This window comes from Typha latifolia, chromosome 7 (assembly GCF_019914945.1).
Source record: "Typha latifolia isolate L0001 chromosome 7, TyphaL0001v2, whole genome shotgun sequence".
NCBI classification, from domain to species: Eukaryota; Viridiplantae; Streptophyta; class Magnoliopsida; order Poales; family Typhaceae; genus Typha; species Typha latifolia.
Window position 1 is genome coordinate 3,341,774 of NC_133092.1, and position 18,622 is coordinate 3,360,395.

At 36.6% G+C, this 18,622-nt stretch overlaps 2 protein-coding genes and 1 long non-coding RNA gene across 5 annotated transcripts; all 3 read left to right on the forward strand.

Annotated features, from left to right (window-relative positions):
- The first annotated feature begins 913 nt into the window (after positions 1-913).
- On the forward strand, positions 914-4,649 carry LOC140791839 (tubby-like F-box protein 8). Of its 3 annotated transcripts, none has more exons than XM_073142506.1 (6): positions 914-1,102; positions 2,233-2,287; positions 2,381-2,843; positions 3,051-3,138; positions 3,493-3,625; positions 3,725-4,649. In XM_073142506.1, the coding sequence occupies exons 3-6, from the start codon at positions 2,487-2,489 to the stop codon at positions 4,449-4,451; spliced, it is 1,305 nt and encodes a 434-aa protein (XP_072998607.1). In that variant the 5' UTR covers positions 914-1,102; positions 2,233-2,287; positions 2,381-2,486; the 3' UTR covers positions 4,452-4,649. The 3 variants fall into 3 exon arrangements, with proteins under 3 accessions (XP_072998607.1, XP_072998608.1, XP_072998609.1); XM_073142507.1 differs by having other exon boundaries at positions 977-1,246; XM_073142508.1 differs by lacking the exon at positions 914-1,102 and adding an exon at positions 1,902-2,036.
- Positions 4,650-7,001: 2,352 nt separating this feature from the next.
- LOC140792887 (uncharacterized) lies at positions 7,002-10,967 on the forward strand. Its single transcript, XR_012109839.1, has 2 exons — positions 7,002-8,033; positions 10,650-10,967. It is a non-coding gene; the product is annotated as an uncharacterized lncRNA (long non-coding RNA).
- A 562-nt stretch (positions 10,968-11,529) lies between these two features.
- Positions 11,530-17,314, forward strand: LOC140791692 (uncharacterized). The gene is made up of 13 exons (XM_073142305.1): positions 11,530-11,728; positions 11,858-11,923; positions 12,344-12,409; positions 12,521-12,596; positions 12,811-12,888; positions 13,450-13,547; positions 14,840-14,913; positions 15,160-15,250; positions 15,327-15,484; positions 15,680-15,722; positions 15,877-15,942; positions 16,533-16,610; positions 16,939-17,314. The coding sequence occupies exons 1-13, from the start codon at positions 11,630-11,632 to the stop codon at positions 17,017-17,019; spliced, it is 1,074 nt and encodes a 357-aa protein (XP_072998406.1). The 5' UTR covers positions 11,530-11,629; the 3' UTR covers positions 17,020-17,314.
- The last annotated feature ends 1,308 nt before the right edge of the window (positions 17,315-18,622 follow it).

Genomic DNA, 18,622 nt, shown 5'->3' on the forward strand with positions numbered 1-18,622 from the left:
ACGGAAAAGGCTCGAGGGTCACGCGAGGGGGAGAGGACAAACGGAGCCGTTCCGCGCGCCCGTCTGAAATAAAGACACGATCGTCGAATTACTACCCCAAAACGCGACCGCTGCTTGCTTTTTAGTAGCCTCGACAACTACCCAACAAAAGCTGAAAACTACTTTATTTGCTTCTAGAGTGCTTTTATTTACAAAGCTACCCCTGTAAAGAACCGTTGCAGGTCTTTTATAGTATTTTTATAATGTAGTTAATTTAATTTTCACTCCCTGTATATTGTTTTGAATAAAACTTTGCCCATAAAACAATATTCTATATAAAGGCGATTATGTGTCATCGCTTTGTGTATTGAGTACGAGTCATGTTATGCATGCAAATATTCTACAAATATAAACTACGTGGTAACTATTAATATATAGAATGATGTCATATTCAAAGCGTAGAAGTGTTTATAGAATGTTTGTTAAATGTTTATGAGTATAGCAACGTTTTTTTGCTTTAATAAAAATGACTTATAGTTTCAATATCAAGAGTTTTTTTTTTCATCATTTTTTATTTATAATAATAAAAGTGAGTATTGATATGCACTATATTATAATAAAATGTGCATGTATCGTAGAATATATATATATATATATATATGTCCTTAATTTTTTAAAATCCAATCTTATTTAAAGAAGAATAAGTGTAATTAAATTGTAAAATTCCCTAATCTACTAGTTGGTGATATGTTTTCATATCCACTGTTTAGTTGTTGGGAAGTAATTGGGTTACCATCATTGCTCGCCGCTCCGAAGAAATCCCGGCATTGGTGGCGTACACAGCGTAATTAGTTTGACGCCGTGAGCATCCAAACCGCCGTCACGTTAACGGAACGGAAAAGTCAACTCAGCTCATGAACGGAACGGATTAACTAGTGAGCGCAGCTGCGCAGGCGCAGCTCCTTTTCCCTTTCTCTCTCTCAAACTCCATTTAAACAACCGTCTCAGATCCGTTTTTAGAGAGAGAGATAGAGGGAGTTGAGTGGTGGTTCCTATCGTGTGATCGAATCGAAGGCGGGGATTTTAAAGTACGGGGCTTTGAGGTTGTCTTTGGGGATTCTAGGTTAGATCGCGGATTCTAGTCTTCTCTAGTGAGGATTTCATCTCTTGTTTGGCGTTATGTCTGTTTGCTGAAGAAATCGGAAAGAATCCTTAGTTTCTCCTCCGGTTCTACTGGAAGTTTTTGTGATAAGTTTGCTACACAAAGGTCTGGTCTTGGAGTCGTTTCTCGTTATTTTCTTGCAAATTTCTTGCATTTTTCGAAAAGATCTTTTTTCTGATCAGTGGATTTGATCCGTCATTTCTATTTCTCTTTCTATTTTTAATTTCTCACATTGGGAAGTTTAGGGTTCGAAAAAATCTCCTTTTTTATCCTCTTTGGGTTATTTGGAGAGTAGCCCCTTGATTGCGAAGCCTCTACCTTGCTTCCGAGGTGAAAAGGGTGCAAAAGAGTTTATCTCGACATCTATATTCCAAAAATCTTTCGTTTGCCGTGTTAGTCGTTTCAGACTATGTCTTGTAGGAGATTAGCTTTTGGTTGCGCTTTTGCTTTTTCTTCCTTGGCTTGCTAAATTCTTTCGCGTGCCTTGTGATTCCTTCTTCATTTCCTTACAAAAAAAGAAGAAAAAAATAGGATTTTTTTCTAGAAGAAGTTATTCCAGATGAGTTCCTTTTTTTTTTCATAATCTTTAAGTTTGTCCAAGTAATACAAGCGCTGTTGGATATTTTTTTTGTCAAGCCATCTCTTGCCATGTACAGAAACAGTTTACCAAGTTGTATTTTGTGTGTGTTGTCATTTGCTTTTAGCATGAAAAGCAATCTCCTTTCCGTATTATCACTTTGCAGTATTGTGAACTGTTTCAGGCCCGGTCGTTTTTCTATGCATTTATTTCACTCGGTGTTGTAGATAGACTCATGTCATGGCCTAAGGATAAGCTTGGAGAAGCTTTTAAGTTTCTCAAGTAATATTTGGTTGACATCAATTAAATGATTCCATGGTCGGTTTTTATTTATTTTTATTTCTTTTGCCCTTTGGGTATCTCACTTTATGGATATGTTTGGTGATAATTTTTTTTTGTTTTTTGTGTGCATAATATTGATAAGTTCTGATTGTTAAGGGCTTCTATTACTTTGTCATTTGTTTCTATCTTCCCAACCTTGTATTTATTTTTCTTTGTTTTTCCTGTTCTGTAGGGTGAGCCTTTTGGTATAGACATGTGAATGCTCTCCGGTTGCAACGCAGAACAAGGTATAAATGCTATATTTATGGATCTATTGTATAGAATTGTTCCTACTTTGATCCTCTGACCACTTTCTGTTCATTTTGTGTCATATATCACAGGCTCTGGTTGTTATGTAATGTTGATCTAAAGGGAGTTGACTTTTGTATGCTTGTTGGTGGGCTTGGTCTACCCTGCTTGGATAGGTTTGTAACTTTGATTGGGTAGATGTCATTCCGCAGTATAGTTCGTGATGTTAGAGATAGTTTTGGGAGTTTATCAAGACGGAGCTTTGAGGTGAGGCTAGCGGGCCTTACAGGCCATTACAGAGGAAAATCTCAGAGTTCTGTGCATGAGCTGCAGGACCAACCTCCGGTGGTTCAGCAGAGTTGCTGGGCTAGCCTTCCTCCTGAACTACTACGCGATGTGATTAAAAGGTTGGAAGCTAGTGAAAGTACTTGGCCGGCTCGCAAGCATGTTGTTGCCTGTGCAGCTGTTTGTAGATCATGGAGGGAAATGTGTAAAGAGATTGTTAGAAATCCAGAATTTTGTGGGAAGCTCACTTTTCCGGTTTCTCTGAAGCAGGTAATATTCTTCATTTTCTCCTTTAAGTAACTTGCTGATCTTTCAACTAAGTTTATCTTCTGTTATATTATATGGTGACAGTCATTTTATGCTAGGTGTTTTTTTAGTTTAGAAAAAGAATGAATATTGCTTAACTGGATTTCTAGCTTATTTGGTGCTTCCACAAGCAGTAGATAACTGATAAACTTTAACACATTCTTTTTACAGCCTGGGCCTCGAGACGGAACAATTCAATGTTTCATTAAGAGGGATAAGTCAAAATTAACTTATCATCTCTACTTGTGTCTTAGCTCTGGTGAGTTTGCCTCTCCCTCAATCCTTTAGTGACGCCAATGATTTTATAATTTTTAACTTTTTGCATCAATCATTTTAGATTACCTTAATTCCTGTGAGTCTCATTATCAGTTACAGGTCTCGTAATGTTTCATGTAAGATTTGATGATAAACTATCAATTTGCTCACTGACAGTAGTGGCAGTTATAAGACAAACTTTTCATTGCACTATTTATATGTTGTTGCATTATCAGCTTCGATCTTGGTGTTGAAAAGTTCTCATGAACAGAAGTAATAGTCATGGGCTTGTTTTTGTGGAAACCCATAAAAGTTTTCGTGCACACGACAAACTGACTCATGATTGAATTTTGCACAGCTGTGCTTGTCGAAAATGGGAAGTTCCTCCTATCAGCTAAAAGGAACCGCAGGACAACCAATACTGAGTACATTATTTCTATGGATGCTGACAATATATCAAGATCAAGCAGTTCCTACATTGGAAAGTTGAGGTACTGGAATTTTGGTTGTTAGTGAAATGCTTTGTGAGGTGCACTCTTTAGAAATATAAAGCATGAGATCAAGACCAAGCAATTCCTTTTGTTATGCAGGTCAAATTTCCTAGGTACCAAATTCATAATTTATGACACCCAGCCCTCATACAATGGGACTGCCGTCTGTCAAACTGGTCGGACTAGTCGCAGGTTCTACTCCAAGAAAGTTTCTCCTAAAGTTCCCTCTGGTAGCTATAACATAGCTCAGGTGACATATGAGCTGAATGTCCTCGGTACACGGGGGCCAAGGCGGATGCACTGCATTATGCACTCCATACCTGCATCAGCCCTGGAGCCTGGTGGCACAGTCCCTGGTCAGCCTGACCAGCTTGTTCCCCGTTCACTGGAGGATTCATTTCGCAGCACCTCGTTCTCCAAGTCCTCCATTATGGACCGTTCCATGGACTTCAGCAGCGCCCGCTTCTCTGACATCATTGGACCAACCCATGAGGGGGATGAAGAGGAAGGGGCTAAGGAAATGCCACTGGTGCTCCGCAACAAGGCCCCTAGATGGCATGAGCAGCTGCAGTGCTGGTGCCTCAACTTCCGGGGTCGGGTGACCGTTGCCTCCGTGAAAAATTTCCAGCTGATAGCTGCAACTCAACCAGCAGCTGGTGCCCCAACTCCATCGCAGCCTGCACCAACTGAGCATGATAAAATCATCCTGCAGTTTGGCAAAGTGGCGAAGGACATGTTCACCATGGATTACCGCTACCCGCTCTCCGCCTTCCAGGCTTTTGCAATCTGTTTGAGTAGCTTCGACACTAAGCTGGCCTGTGAATAAAACAGAAATTGCAACCAAGAGAACGGAACAGATAATTACAACATTTCCCACGATAGATTTGTGATTTGTCGTCCTCTATTCTTCTTGGTTGTCAGTGTGCTTGCTGTAACCTGAAACTGGATTACTAAAGTGACTACTTACGGTACAGCTTCTGCATATTGTAATCAAGTCGTAATTCCATTCTGTGTTTTAGTGTCATCTTCATCATCTTTATTCTTCAGGACTCTTCATATCGTATTAAAATTACTCCTCTATAGGAGTAGGAAATCTCTCGCGGTACATTCTGAGAAGCAAATTTCATGTCATTGTCCAGGAATAGTAGTAGTGCTTTCTTAACGGTGGCACGCCGACGTAGATGTTGGCCATAGTAGTGGGACAGGCTGCTGGGGGCTAAGTGGAAGAGTAAGTGGTGTGGATATTGGGGTAGTCATGGGTGATCACAAGTTTAGCATGATTGCATTTGAGTTGGTTGTGTCCTCCTTGTATTCTTATATTGTGCTAAGTGGAGAATAGACTTGTCTATCTACCCCACTTATCATCTTTTATCTTTTTCTTGAGTAAAGTTGTCCATCATCTTTTTGCCAGATCTTCTACATATATAAAGATTAAGACTTATACAGCTGGGGGAATAAAGCTAAAAGGAAAGATGATGCTCCCATGATTAAAGAGACAATTAAAGACATATTAAGATTTGGTACCATCTAAGAGGAAAGGTTCTAAAATGCAGGCCCAGGCTGATGCGGGACCCCGATGGATAAGTCCTTAGGATGAATATTAACTTGTTGATCAAATGCTTGTGAGAAATTGATGAAAGGATTGAAATCGTTGACAAGCTGAAGCGAGAATACATTTTTTTCGATGAATACTAGGAATAATGGAAAATAGAACTCTAATAATTTTATTTAATCTTCAGTAATCCCATATTATAATCTCTCAGTAATATAAAACAACTTAAAAGGGTAAAATTATAAATTAGCAAAATTAGCAAAAATGAGACAAATGTATAAAAAGATGAACTAATCGTGGAGATCCAAAAATATATAACAATCATACAAATTCAAAAAAAATTTCTTCTAAAATAGCATGATTATGATTGAAATAGGACAACAAAGAACATCACTAATTAATTAATTTCTCGCTCCTCTTTCTTTATAAAAAAAAAATAGGACATAAAAGAGCCAGTAGATTATAGTAGGCATGATCTTGGCTGTTCTCATATTTGGAGGTTTTAACCAAAGTTTTGATACCCATAAAGCTTGGCAAAGCATATATTGTTCATAAATAACCAAACTGAATATAATTAGATATTTTCTTTATTCACAAGGGGTCAGAGAGAATGAGCCCTCTAAGATGCAACTGAATCTCATGTTTCGACCCCAATTGGTTAACCAATATGTAGATTTATTAGCATCTTAATAGATATGACTAATATTATAGATCTAATACGAGAAAATTAGAAAAAAAAACAATCATTAATAATTGGAATGATTTTCTTTAGAATATTCACAGGAAGGAAATCTAGCTTGATCTTGAGGTGGGTAATATTCGGAAACTAATGGATACGAAGGGCTTTATATTAAAGATAAAATTTGGTAAGGCAATAAATGTCATCAATCAAATTGTCAATGGCTTGCTTGCTTGCGTAGCTTTGTGAACTCTTTTGAGAATGTTGGCAAGCAATAGAGAATCCATTTCAGTAACGAGGAAAGTTAAATTTTTTTGACGATAATGAGCGTTTCACATATTGCCCAAACTTCTACCTCTAACACCAATCTGAACACCTTGCATCTATTACCTGTAATGATGATATGAGAACTATTAGGCAGTCGGGCTAAGAAGCCAAACCCCTATGATGGATCAACGAAGAATCTATCAGCTTTGATCTTTGGGAGCTCCCACCTAAGAAGGAAGCTGGGGATTGAGCTTCTTTGGCCTAACATAAATCTGCTCAAAATATTCGTAAGTTAAAAACAAAGCTTTCTCCCTAGTATAGACAACGCATCATTTTCTTCTCTTCCAGATAAAGCTTGGGTGACCCCACCAAAGCCCTGAACAAAGCGAGTACGTTTCTTAGGTGGGCCAACGTTAAAATAAAGTCAATTTCGTATGTTTCCATTTAGTTTTTAAAATAATAAAAATGAGATATTATTAGTTGTGCATTTCTTGTGTTATAAAAATGTATGTATTTATTTAGTATCAGAAAATATACACTTAATTCGTTTCAAGACCTCAAATATGTTCATTATTAAAATCTAACAGTCCCCCCCCCCCCCTCCAAAGATGACGCATGTATATAATTCACGAAATGAAAACCGATAATGGCAGTAATGAGAATTAATCGAAAGAAACGGCCGTTTATTAAAACCACAGCTTGGCTTTAATGGTGAGCTCTTACCTCTGTGCTGCCCTAAAACCCATCTCGCCGTCTTCGATCTCGCTCGCCGACTTCTTATATTTCTGGTGGTATTTGGATATCGCATTAAAATGCTTACCAGTTTAATGTCTTTATCGTACTACGATCTCTTCTTGTATATCTAGTTCTTGTTAATTGAAACAGATTTAGCTCTATATTTTTCTTGTCGATAATTTTGGAGATGTAGTACGTCTTTATGTTTGTGGCTATTTCTTCAGTTAGAGATTTGTCATGATTTTTTGTTTCCCTTTGGTATTAGAAATCTTCAGCACTGAGCAGTTAGTTTGATCTGGGAATGGGTCCTATCGTCAATTCGTCATATCGTCATTGTTGTTGTCGCTCGTAGCTAGCTGTAGATATCCCTCAAATAAGTGAGGTGAAGCTTGTTGTTTTAGCTTACCAGGAAGGTTGATGGTGAAATCACTACTTTTAAACGATTCATGTAGCTGTAAAGAAGCACTCTTTTGCTTTTGGTTAAATGATGGTGGTAAGCGTGAATATTATCTAGCATTTAGACATTATTTGTTCCTATTTTCTTTTTTTTAATTTTTTTGTTGTTTTGCTTTTGAGTTCATCATTATATTAAAAAGTCATCATGGAAGATGATTTAAATCTATAATGAATTACTTGATGGTAGGTAATAGTAAATTGCTGAAATTTGTTGGCATTTTGTGTTTATCTCAAATCGTTAGATATGATTAACCTCCTTGGTTGAGTTACTAACGTTAATTCTTACTCAATAAGTTTTGAGTTTGACAGCGATTTTTCATTTGATTTGATGTGCCATTTGTTCTTTACATTTTGATTCGAAAGCCTTTACACAGAAAAGGGTCGAGCACTTTTTATTTCTTGTTTTCATATATTTCTCTCCCTTTCTTAAAATGCTTTTATAGGAGTGCCCTATGATGGAAAATAATATTTGTGGAGCGGTTCCATGGTTTTTCTAGTTGAGCAGAGGCATTTTGCGAACTCACCACCCTCCCCTCCACCACCACCAGCTTGGCTGCCATTCATCATCTGTCATCATCGCCACCACACTGTCATTATCATCCCCATCATCTCCATATTCTTAGAGGCATGCTTCCAGTGCTCAACTTGAAAAACTATTGTTTGAGCCGACAATGAATGTCAAAAAGCTATGAGATCTGAGGGCTTTACTATTGAACAAAGTAAGCATGCAGATAGACTAATTTTCTTTTAATAATTGTATAATTGTACTTTAATGATTTTTCACGGATATTTATGCCTTTTCTTCTTCATAATAACTTTATTTGCCAAAACGAGGAAATTATATTTAAGTAGTTGGACCTGTATTATTATGGTTTATTTTCTATGTCATATAGTAGAGGATGTTTTGCTACTTCTTATGTGATGTGTTACAACTAATACCCTTCTGATATTAAGTCCTTTTGGTCATGTCTCTGTGCTGTAAAAAGTGCTGCCGTTGGAAGCACTTGTTCTGTTTTCCTTCATAGTATGTGATGCCCAATGATGGAACTTTTAGGAACTTAGTGGTCACATGCAAAGCATTGGACTGAGAACTAGAGTTAGAAAGTTGGTTATCCATCCTCCAGAGAGGGAGTGGGTTTGGCTAATATAGAGAAGTCCGATTATTTAGTAAAAATCAGACAAATCACTTCCTGTAACCAAATAATAGATAGTGTGAAAATTCCTGAAACTACTCACTTCACTTCCCTCACCACTCCTACAGAAAAATCAAACGAACAACTTATGAAATGAGCATTTGAGTGGTTTTACATATATGAGAGGGTCAATTTATCACAAACAATATATAAGAGAATTTATGTGAAAATGGTTTATAATTTAGTGTAATTATCTCCTGTATTTTAATTTTAATTTAGAGTCTGCTATTTTTATATATTGTTTCAGATTTGAGCAATTTCATATTTGTTATGATATTGTAATCAAATATGTAAATATCCAATACCGGACCAGTTTCCAACTCTAGAGATAAGGTTATCTATTCATCAAAACCTGAAACAGTCAAGATGATAGTGTAAATAAAATTTTCAAGTCCCTCTTAACTCTCGGGCATGCTGACTCTTCCAAACATATAGTAGCCGTTAGGGTCACATCAAGCATTCAAGAAACTGGAGTGATTTATCAATTTGCTTATTGTTAGTGTTCTCTTAAACAATCTTTCTTGAAGAGATTATTTGTGTTAGTGGTGCTTCTATATTCAACATTTTCTCTTATATGATTAATTATTTCGATTTCTTTTATGTTTACTTAGCCTTCTGTTCTAAACAAATAGCTCAGGTATGGCACTAAATTTCATATATTTTTTGCATTTGCATTTGTTTTCTATGCTGCTTACTTAGTACCAGTAATTAAATTGTCTGATCCATGTAATACAGAAAAATATCCATTATTTTGTATTGTGAATTGTGCTAAAAAATGCCTTGTGATATCTTTAAACGTTTATTTGGTTGCAATTTCACTTTGTAGTAAGCCATACAGCGCCCAGTGATGGAAAACTCATAATTTTTGAGTGGCTACATGGTTTTCCTCTTTGAGCATTGGAGCATTATGCAGGCTCACTGCTTCCATCACCACATCCATTTATATTATTGCACCATTATCTCCTCCTCCTCCTCCTCCTCCTCCTCGTCATCGTTATCATCATCATGTATGCTTCATTGCTCACTTTGGAAAACTATGCTCGAGCTTCGGTGAATATTAAAAGCTATGAGATCTGAGGGCTTCACTACTGAGATTTCATATGTATATGCCTATAATATGTTTTTTTTTCCTTATTCAATAATGCTTCTTGTGTTGCGATTGTGGATAGTGGATGCATTTGAGTTCTGATATTGTTTTCTCTTACTTATTTCTGCATGGATACATTTGAGTCCTTCAAATAGAATTTCAAGTCCCTTGTAACTCTTGGGCACTCTGACTCTTCTAAACGTATAGTTGCCGTTAGGGTCACATCAAGCATTCAAAAAACTGGATAAATTTGTCAATTTGTTTATTGTTACTGTTCTCTTAAACTATCTTTCTTGAAGAGATTACTTGTGTTAGTGACGCTTTCTACATTCAACATGTTCTTTCATGAGATTAATTATTTCAATTTCTTTTACGTTTGCTTAGCCTTCTATTCTGAGGAAATTGCTAAAGTATGGAACTAAATTGCATATATTTTTGGCATTTGTATTTGTTTCTATGCTGCTTTCTTGGTACCAGTAATTAAATTGTCTGAACCCTGTAATACAGAAAAATAACCATTATTTTGTACTTTGAATTGTGCTAAAAAATGCATCTTTAAATGTTTATTTGGTTGAATTTTCACTTTGCAGTAATCCATACAGTACCCAGTGATGGAAAACTCATAAATTCTTGAGTGGCTACATGGTTTTCCTCTTTGAGCATTGGAGCATTATCCAGGCCCATTGCTTCCATCACCACATCCATTGATGTTATTGCCACCATCCTCCTCCTCCTCCTCCTCCTCCTCATCATCATCATCATCATAGTTATCATCATCATGTATGCTTCACTGCTCACTTTGGAAAACTATGCTTGAGCCTCGATGAATATTAAAAGCTATGAGATCTGAGGGCTTCACTACTGAGATTGCATATGTATATTTGCATACCTTAAGATGAGTTTTTTTTTCCATATTCAGTAATGCTTCTTGTGTTGAGGTTGTGGATAGTGGATGCATTTGAGTTCTGATATTGTTTCTCTTATTTCTGCACGGATATTACTAGAAACTGCCTTTTGCATATTATTAGCTGTACTCCCAACATTATTGATTTCAGGTAATGCTTATGCTCCACAAGTAGTCATTTTCCATTCTTGTATTCAGTTGAATGCTCGGTCATGGAAAATCTACACTGAAGTGCTCTAGCAATCCAATTGCCTCGACTGCGGGGAAGCACTAAACAATCTGGTGTCAGCTAAAGATGCAGGCGTTGGCTTGTTAACTCTTTTCTACATAGTTTTGAGCTATCAATAAATCTTTGCTCTCTTATTTGCAACTTGTAATCATCGACCTGTGAATGTGTACTTCAGTACTGAGCTATAAACTACATAGTGTGACAGATTATACGATGCATTTGTTCCTCGAGTGTTTGTTATACTCTTGGTTGGCGTAATTCTTTTCTAATTTCTTTTTGGCAGATGTATCAGATGTTCTCGATACACACTGATATGCCATCTGATGCTGGTGCATCCGACTGTATAACTAGAATAACAACAACAAACACTGGTAGAATAATAATTTTTTGTTTTTCTGGTGCAAATCTCTTTATATTAGTATATAACTAATCCAAGGTTCATCTTAATTTTAATTTATTGATACCTGCGAACTCTACTCCTTTTTCATCTAATATTTTTTTTATATTTTTTAGTTATTATTTTACTCTTGAAAAGATACTATTTTATAAAGTATTATTTCAACCATTGTATCCCTTTCTTTACAAATATTATTTTAAGTATAATATAGTTAAATTAATATGAAAGTTATTCTACCGGCAAAAAGCATTTCTACAAGTGAAAGGCGTCAAACACAAGGCCAACAAGGCCAGCCAACCTAGTTCCAATATCCACGCCCATCAGCCTTCCAATATAATTATTATTATCATGTGACTGAATTAAATTGAGGATATAATAAATCGCCTGTCTTAAATTAATACTAGTACTAATTTTGAAAGCTATAGTGGTTTTATTATCCAAAAGCTCGAAGCTCCTGTAGAGAAAAGTATTGTCATCTGAGTTTATTCTCTGAAGCCGCTCAAAAATGTTGGAGGCGAAGAGCCTTCGCAAGGCAACCATCCCGCCTTCCCTCCTCCCCGATCCCTCCCCCGGCAATCTCCAAGCCACTCGCCTCGCTCTCCATGTAAATAAAACCTGACCGCCAACTCCTAAACCTTAAACCCTAAACCCTGTCCTCCATTGCTCCATTTGCTTCTTCCCTCTCCTTCGTCGCTTGGCTAATTAATGCGTTCTTCTCCTACCCCTTCTGCAGGTCAATGAAGGCGGCTCGTCTTGCTCCATCTACATCGCTTCCGGGTGCCGGGTCTACCGGATTGAGGTACAGATTCGGTTTGTTGTAGATATGCTCTCTTTGGTGTATAACCAATTAACCATATAATCTTCACAGTTCTTATGGAATTCTTTAGTTTTGGGCTGAGTTGAATTCTTTGTCTGGTCTGAAGTCTACGTCCGTCTTTATTTTGCTCGTAGTTAGCTGAACTCAATGGCCTGTGGAAAATAGTATATTCTTGTACATTTTATAAGGGATGGAAACGAGCGACAAAGAATGTACTGATTTATGTAACGAAAATTGGGCTTGACACACTTTCGTTTCTTCATAGAATAAATTATGTCTTTTTACTTTTTTGTGCATTCCACATTGAAGTATTGAACTGTACCATTTCAATTAGTTTTTCTTATTTGTCAAAGAAAGAGAAAGATAATAATAATAACCTTATGTTGCCTAAATGGTTTGTAGATATCTATGGAAGATTTCATTATTTCTAAAGGAAAGGAGAGCCTTTTGATTCCTGTTCATGCTCAGGTGTATATGTCGCTCCCTTTTCTGGCAAAATAGTTATTGAGGAGGGGCATTTTATTACATTTTTATTTTCGTTGTTTTGTTAATATTTTGGGATGCATTTCACCTATGAAGGTCATAAACTCATCGATAGTTGACCGCTGTCCACATCGTTCTGAGATTCAAAGTGTAGTTCTTGCAGAAGGGGATGGTAAGTTCTTTTATTCATCACATATCTTAATAGGTTGGTGGAATTTTCTTTTCACTTATTTCTATTTGATAAATCTTAGGCACTCTATTCTGTATTGTTTTATTTTTTGAAAGAACCTCAGTCTGAATATGTTCCCATGTTATATCTAATCACATGATCTTTCGTAATTTGTATGTCTATTCAGGCTTACACTTCACATGTTGTGACACCACAGGTGATAACTGCTTGGTTTTGGGTACAGTCGACTCTTATGGTCACCTTATTGTGTCCCGTATGGATGTAATTGATGCTGGTACCATTTAATTTCTTCTCTTTCTCATATTAACTGCTTGAATGACTCTTGTTCCTCTATCATAAACTATAGTGTACTTATTGAATTATTCTTGAATGACTATTGTTCCTCCATCATATATCATGCATGGTGTACTTATTGTATTTTGATGCTTACATGGTTACTTGTTCTGGATACTATGTTTGTCAAGACTAGTCATTTATTGCTCGTTCGATAACAAGCCTTGAAAGTACATATGACCTACGAGTTGAATGCTGCTCCAAAACCTTTTGAAATATCTTCTCGTTCTGGTCTCGTGTTCTTGTTCCTCTTATACGCTGCATCTAAACATTCTTTTTGTGAGCTCTTTACTTTGGAAAATATTGGTGTTTAATAACCTCATCAATTCTGAGTATGGCCTAGGGTCATGATATTATAGTAATTATGAGTACCTTATTTTTATTGTTAAAATTTCATGTACTAACTCTGTAAACAAGATGCATATCAATTATTGAAGTTAAGTTCAATATCTAAAGATAGAATTTCCTGTTTTATGGAGGAACCAATATTGAATTCTCTCAGACATTGACAGGCTTTCATATTCGGTACTGCCCCGTGATTCTGGTGTTGGTGAAGGGAGCTGGACTGGGATCTGCTTCAGTCCAACTCACTGGTCAACGGTATGTCTTTCCTCCCTTTCTAGTGAACCTAATCATTCTTTTTTGTTGAATCTTGTCCATTATTTGAATATTCTTGTGTGTTGTCCCACACTCTCTTTTTGCACTGTTAGTAATTATATTAGTAACTACCTTAGTTGCACTGGTTCCTTAGGCCAAGATTTTTAATGTTCTTTTTCCAATCTCAGGAGTCAGTAATATGTTAATACTAGATCTTGATTAAGAAGGACGACACACTGCAAGCTGGATATTATGTGTAAAGTTAATTTACTTATCGACCAGTAATAATAAATTTAATTGACATTTATGATAGCTGGTAATAGAATATTGGATCCATTCCACCAGAGCTACCAAGCTAGCAAACTCTCTCAGTTCCTTTTTATCCCCTTTCCTTAAGTCTTGAATGTGATGAACATCCAGGCCAATCTGTTACATGAGCTATCTCATGCTGTTTTTTATGCTCATGTACATCATACTTCTCACATAATCAAATTTAAACATTACAAAGCTGAAAAATACAAGATGTTATAAGAATAACAATATGGATTGTGATCTGTTTGCACTTTTGACGTCAATTAGTCTCAGTTATATTTATACAATATCGTGCCATGTCTTGACATATTGGCATGCTTCATGCTGTCAGAAATTCTTTCTATATAAGGGCTGTATATATATTCTTTGAGTTGTGAGCATGCAGAGACAGACATTAATACATCTTGTGTTTGATTCTAGATGCTCATTTATCGGCTTCTTATAAGTTGGAAGGTGCTTCCAACAGATTATAATTGTTGAAATTTGATGGTTATTTTCACACTTTCTGAAGCTTTTTATTTGTAGAAACACTAGTTGAATGTTAAAATCATCAAATACTTTTTTGCTCTTCATCCCTTGCATTACATTATATCTTTTGGTACTTCCTTTCCTTTGAGACTAAACCCTTTATCAGCACATTATTTTGGCTGTATATTTCTGTTTTGTGTCTGAACAGAATCTGGCCTACTTTATGGAGATTTTGGGCATGTGTTAACAAGAAAATCTTTCCAGCATTATTTTAACAATTTTTTTATTACTATATCTTCGCTCTTTGGCAACAGGCGTGGTAAGACTTTGTTTTTATGTTAGTGGGGGGAGAATGGTAGGACTGTGAGCAACTTTAAGATATTAGACACAAAAGACATGATCTTTTGTAGGAACATTTCCTTTTTTTTCTATTGTATTCTGTTCATTTACACTTGACTGAAATTCTTGCCTTAGTCAATGGTTGTCTGTCTAAGCTATCAAATTTCTCTTCACAGGCAGCAGTTGCTCGGGGCTTGTGCAGAAGTGTTGATGTTTATGATCAAGATATCCATCTTCGCAGTTTTCACACGTAAGCTACCGTGCTGTCTGACTAAAGTAGCTTTGTTTTATAAGTTTTGGATTTAGAAAATATGCATTTCACTGCTGAACTAGGATACCTTGTTCTTAACACTGAATTCTATATTCTTCCTGTTCTTGTTCTTACTTCAAAAAATCTAACTATTGTAACATGCTAAGCTCCATACTTGTGCTCAATCAATGAAAATCTAACAAGTAACTGGAGGGTGACTTGGATGCTCTAAATTTGCCCTTTTAGGTTATGGTATCCATCTTGTCTGAACTTTTTTCAGAGCCCTCCATATGGGAATGGTCATACCTCTTTACTTGCTGTTGCTGAAGGTTCTCAGGTTAGCTAGTTTAGGTTTATCTCTCTTTATATGCTTGTCAGTGTTGTTTCCTTACTCTTCTATGGCATCTTTCCAGTTATCTATATGGGACCTGAGAACGAACCATAATGGTGGTTGTACACGACGTGTTTCTGGTTCCATTGGAGATGTCATCTATACAGTTTGCAGTTTGCCATCCGGGGAAATTGCTGTTGGTGGTTCTGATCGGACTGTCACCATCTATGACCCTCGGAGGTTGGTAACTGATCTTGTGCTTGATTTAAGCTCCTGATAGGAAGTTTGACCAAAAGGCAAGCCAATTGCTTCCTTTAGTTCATCTGCCTTGGAAAAATATAATAATAAGGTTACATGACATCTTCTGAGTTCTGAGTTATGAGGTGCTGAGAGTTGGGGAAGAAATGCATCTTGACCTTTTATTCTTCGATACAGGTGGTCAGCCCTATCAAGATGGGTGAACTGCTCCAAGTATGAGGTCTGAATATGTTTACTCATGAGTCATGATATTCTATATCCAGTCAACAACATTAATCACTAGCCTTTCAAGTATGAGGGGTAAAGCATCGATGTATGGAGGCTTGACATCAGGATGTTGTAGATTTGATTTTCTTTTACTTTTACAACTGCAGATCACAGGTCTTTCATTTTCATCAGTCGACCCTGCTTATATATATGTTCAAGGAGTAGATTATGAGGTGAGCAATCAAATAATAAAATGCATTACAGTATTCCTTTTCTTGTTACTTAATGGTTTCTACCCACAAACAGTAGTTACTTCCATATGTCAGTGCATTGTCTTTTCCCATTTGGGTCTCTAAAATCCTCCAATAATGGATAAATAGTTTGAATAATTTGTTCTGCTGCTACAAGTTGTGGATTTCTTCTACCCTAGCAAGATCACTATCAAGAATCCATGTAAACTTGTCCTCTTTGGCGATCAATCAATGTGATGATTATAATATATGGCAATTATCATATCTTGCTATCTCATATATCCAGTCTGACTGGTCAGAATTCTTAGATTAATTTAGAGCAACCACAACTTACTTCTTCCAAGAGACTTTTGTTTTTTGTCTAAACATATTCCAAGGATGCTAATTATGTAATCTCATCACGCAATTTTTCTTTGATGCATCTTTGCTATGCCCAACTTCTAGCAACCTCATGTTGATGTTATATATCTTGGCCTTAACCACAAGTATCATGAACATCTGTTTCATGTGTTCACGGGTGAAATGAATTAAGAATTTTTCTAACCCATGTACTACAATTGTTCTTTATGCAGGTTATGTGTGGGCAATGGATGGAAAATGAAAAGGCTTTCTCATTTAGAGGAGATTCTAATTGGCTGGGCTTCAGTAAGGTATGCTCTTTTCCATTCTTATTGGTAAAAGATGTTGCAGAACTTTGTGGGGTTGTTAATTGTTCCTAAGGAGGTTGAGCAAAAACCTGAGATCTTGGTTAAATTTAATATTAGGCATGGCCGAGTCTCCTGGTACCCGAGCCAAGTAAGAGAAAGGGTTTAATAAAATAGAATGGAACCATCATTTCCCACATTCCCATAGTGCATGAAACTGGGAGTGTGTGGTTGTAATGAAGATAAGATCTCTTAAAGGAGGTAGCTAAGTTTTTATAACTTTTTCATTGAGCTGCTTGTGATTTAGCTGACCTAGTATATCTTTTCACCACAGTGCGCAAGTAAAGATGTTCTAGCTGGGTGGTGCGAATCTGGCAGTATCTTTGTAGCTGATGTTGTCCAGGAGCAGCTCTAAAGCCCCTGTCAGACATTACCTGGCGTCCTCAAAATCCTAATTACCACCATCAATAGCCTCCGGAAAATTCCGTCTATAATTTCTTCAAAGATAAGATTCTCTCCCTTTACTGTAAGAATGTAGTCACATTATTTCTCGGGAAAAAAGATGAAGAAAACAATGTATTTGTATGCGTAGCAAACCATTCTCAAAATGTCTACAGGAGATAAGTCCACTACTAAATGGAAGAGATAATGCCACCCATACTTGTAGTTGGATTAAAGTATCAAATTGGCGCCTTTAGTTGGGATATTCATATTCTTTCTCTGCAATTAGGACCACATGAATTGCAAGTTAGGAATAATTGATACCGTAGGAAGTGAATATTCGTCTAATCGTGTTGCATGTATTAACGCTTTTCACGTGCATCCATAAATCCGATAGCTGTCTTATTAGGTGTCCATTTATGACAGTTTGTCACGATGATGCATGTTGCACCCATTCCACCGATATATGTAAATTGATACAGTTGTTCAATTTATATATGGGTGAGATGAAAAAAATTAAAATGTTTATCTAAGCAACTATATACCTATGGAATTATAATCTATTAAAATATATTTAGGCAATATATGACTATATAATAGGCAAATATGTTTATCATGTCTATTACCCCTTTAATGTACTTCTGGCTCCATTAGGCACTGGAACTAAATGAGTTCCAATTTTTTTTGTAGTTTTTTGTTTTTTGACTTTACAGTGGGAATCCAATAATTTGAGTCAGATTTTGATTGAATTAGCCAGATGAAATGGTCAATTGCCAGTGAGTAATGCCATGCCCACAGACACTATCTTCATTTATGCCACCGCAAACACTATATAATAGAAAAACTATTAATGGCAAGATGTTCTATTCTGATAGAGAAAGTTAGCTACTTAACTAATAAAATAGTAACAGCTACCGAGTGGCAATAATTGTTATGCCCACAAACACTCTATAAGCAGCCCCCCAATTGGTAACATCATCTTGTCCACTAATAGTTTCTCTATTCATTTTATAATTATCAATATTAATAGAGAATATTAGCTACATCTAAAGCTTTTATAGAATATTTGTGGGCATAGCATTATTTATTGTCACTAGTTAGCAGTTACTATTTTATTAGCCCACTGATTTGAATTTAATTAAGTAGCTAAAGTTTAGCTGGAAGAGCAAAGAAGTGACAACTAATCCCAGTCTCCAGCAAACAGCGCCTGTTATCGAATGAGACAAGCTGTCGCTAGGATATTGGCACGAATAGAAGTCCACGTCATCCTCCAATCATTAATTAGCTAGATGAAACCAATACTTCAATGCTTAGAAAGCGACGAGCCTCTCATTCGTCTCCACGCCTTCCACGAAAGCGGATCGTCTGCAGCGCGGTCTGCATAAATTTCCTGCAGTTGCGCCGATATAAAACCGAAGCGGACTCTTTAATCTTTATCAACTGAGCCCACGTCACTGTCGAAGCACGTGACAATTTAGAGCACTGTCGTAAGTACACGCATCTAATAACTTATGATCGAATAAAAAATACAGAGAAAATAAGATTTGACACATCCAAGGAGGTGCCCACCAGATCCA

Excerpts from the sequence above, each read along its gene's own strand:
- LOC140791692 (XM_073142305.1), top strand. The coding sequence starts at position 11,630 with ATGTTGGAGGCGAAGAGCCTTCGCAAGGCAACCATCCCGCCTTCCCTC. Across the intron at positions 15,251-15,326 it reads CTGTTGCTGAAGGTTCTCAG|TTATCTATATGGGACCTGAG; the intron begins GTTAGCTAGTTT and ends GCATCTTTCCAG. Across the intron at positions 16,611-16,938 it reads ATTGGCTGGGCTTCAGTAAG|TGCGCAAGTAAAGATGTTCT; the intron begins GTATGCTCTTTT and ends TTTTCACCACAG.
- LOC140791839 (XM_073142506.1), top strand. The coding sequence starts at position 2,487 with ATGTCATTCCGCAGTATAGTTCGTGATGTTAGAGATAGTTTTGGGAGT. Across the intron at positions 2,844-3,050 it reads TTCCGGTTTCTCTGAAGCAG|CCTGGGCCTCGAGACGGAAC; the intron begins GTAATATTCTTC and ends TTCTTTTTACAG. Across the intron at positions 3,139-3,492 it reads CTACTTGTGTCTTAGCTCTG|CTGTGCTTGTCGAAAATGGG; the intron begins GTGAGTTTGCCT and ends AATTTTGCACAG.